A 1,868-nucleotide genomic window follows, 5' to 3' on the forward strand; every position below is an offset into this window, starting at 1 on the left:
ATGGAACTGCTCATGAACAGATGGTGTTTCGGGAGGTTTCTGAGTGGAGCAGTGGAACTTGAGGGGCATCTTGGAGGATGAAGGAAATAAACGGGCCGAACTCTGTAGGCTGCGGGTGGAGAGTACGACAAACAGAAGTGCAGAGAATTATCCGTGGGAAGGTGATGAAAAGAGGGTGAGCTGCTGCTTACATTCAGAGCAGGACAAAAAACATCCGTAGAAGCTGCATGGAAGGAGCGGGCGCGTAGCTTCTTGGTCTTTGGCTGAGCGACTCAAGGGTGCGGAAGAGTCTCGCCCAGCTGCCCAGCCTGAGACGGTGTGGGGACCGCAGAGGAAGGACTAATGAGGAAAGAGCCCCGGGAAAGAAAGCCATCGACTCGCGGACTCTTTCTCACTGGATGAGCTCTGCAGGAGAACACGATACAGGCAAACCAAGGGAGCGATGGCGATGGTGTGCTGTCAGATGGTGCAGACAAGGCGCCACGACCCCCGCCGCCGCCGCCACCGCCGCCACCACCCCCGCCGCGGCTGCTGCCACGAGCACTGTTACTACCGCCACCAGTACCACCGCCGTGGCTGCTGCCACGAGCACTGTTACTACCGCCACCGGTACCCCCGCCGCGGCTGCTGCCACGAGCACTGTTACTACCACCACTGCTACCACCACCGCCAACGTGGCTGCTGCCACGAGCACTGTTACTACCATCACCGCCGCCGCCGCCTCCGCCGTGGCTGCTACCACGAGTACTGTTACTACCATCACTGCTACCGCCTCCGCCGCCACCACCCCCGCCGCGGCTGCTGCCACGAGCACTGTTACTACCGCCACCGGTACCCCCGCCGCGGCTGCTGCCACGAGCACTGTTACTACCGCCACCGGTACCCCCGCCGCGGCTGCTGCCACGAGCACTGTTACTACCGCCACCGGTACCCCCGCCGCCGCTGCTGCCACGAGCACTGTTACTACCGCCACCGGTACCACCGCCGCCGCTGCTGCCACGAGCACTGTTACTACCGCCACCGGTACCACCGCCGCCGCTGCTGCCACGAGCACTGTTACTACCGCCACCGGTACCCCCGCCGCGGCTGCTGCCACGAGCACTGTTACTACCGCCACCGGTACCCCCGCCGCGGCTGCTGCCACGAGCACTGTTACTACCGCCACCGGTACCCCCGCCGCGGCTGCTGCCACGAGCACTGTTACTACCGCCACCGGTACCACCGCCGCCGCTGCTGCCACGAGCACTGTTACTACCATCACTACGGCCACCGCCGCCAACGTGGCTGCTACCACGAGTACTGTTACTACCACCACTACTATCACCACTCCCGCCATGGCCGCCGCTGCCATCAGTATTGCTACCACTGACTCTAGGGCCACTGCTATTGCTGCCATCATTACTACCATCACCGTCACTGCCACTGCTACGATTACTACCATTACCAGCACACCTACTACTATCGCTAGTGCCATTGCTACCATTACTGCTATTACCCCCGTTACCACCACTATTACTACCTCTTCTACTGACGCTAGCGCTGCTACTATCATTACTACCGCAACCACCATGGCTGCCATTACTATGGTCACTACTACTACCACCACTACCATTATCACTGCTACCACTAATACTTCCATTACTACTACTATCACCACTCCCGCCATGGCCGCCGCTGCTATCAGTATTGCTGCCACTAGTGTCACTGCTGTCGTTACTGTCACCACCATCACTACCTCTCTTACTGTTGCAGCCGCTACCAGCATTACCACCACAAATGCCACTGCCTCTAGTACTGTTACTCCCACCCCGCCTCTGCTGTTGCCACCACCTTTGCCACCATTACTACTGCTGTCCCTATCACTGCCA

The 1,868-nt window shown here is 59.9% G+C and overlaps 1 protein-coding gene across 1 annotated transcript; it reads left to right on the top strand.

Moving 5' to 3' along the window:
* Positions 1-442: 442 nt before the first annotated feature.
* On the top strand, positions 443-1,369 carry LOC128046364 (histidine-rich glycoprotein-like). Its single transcript, XM_052638437.1, has one exon. The coding sequence runs from the start codon at positions 443-445 to the stop codon at positions 1,367-1,369; it is 927 nt and encodes a 308-aa protein (XP_052494397.1).
* Positions 1,370-1,868: the final 499 nt, after the last annotated feature.

The sequence above is a fragment of the Budorcas taxicolor genome, chromosome 4 (assembly GCF_023091745.1).
Source record: "Budorcas taxicolor isolate Tak-1 chromosome 4, Takin1.1, whole genome shotgun sequence".
Lineage (NCBI taxonomy): Eukaryota > Metazoa > Chordata > Mammalia > Artiodactyla > Bovidae > Budorcas > Budorcas taxicolor.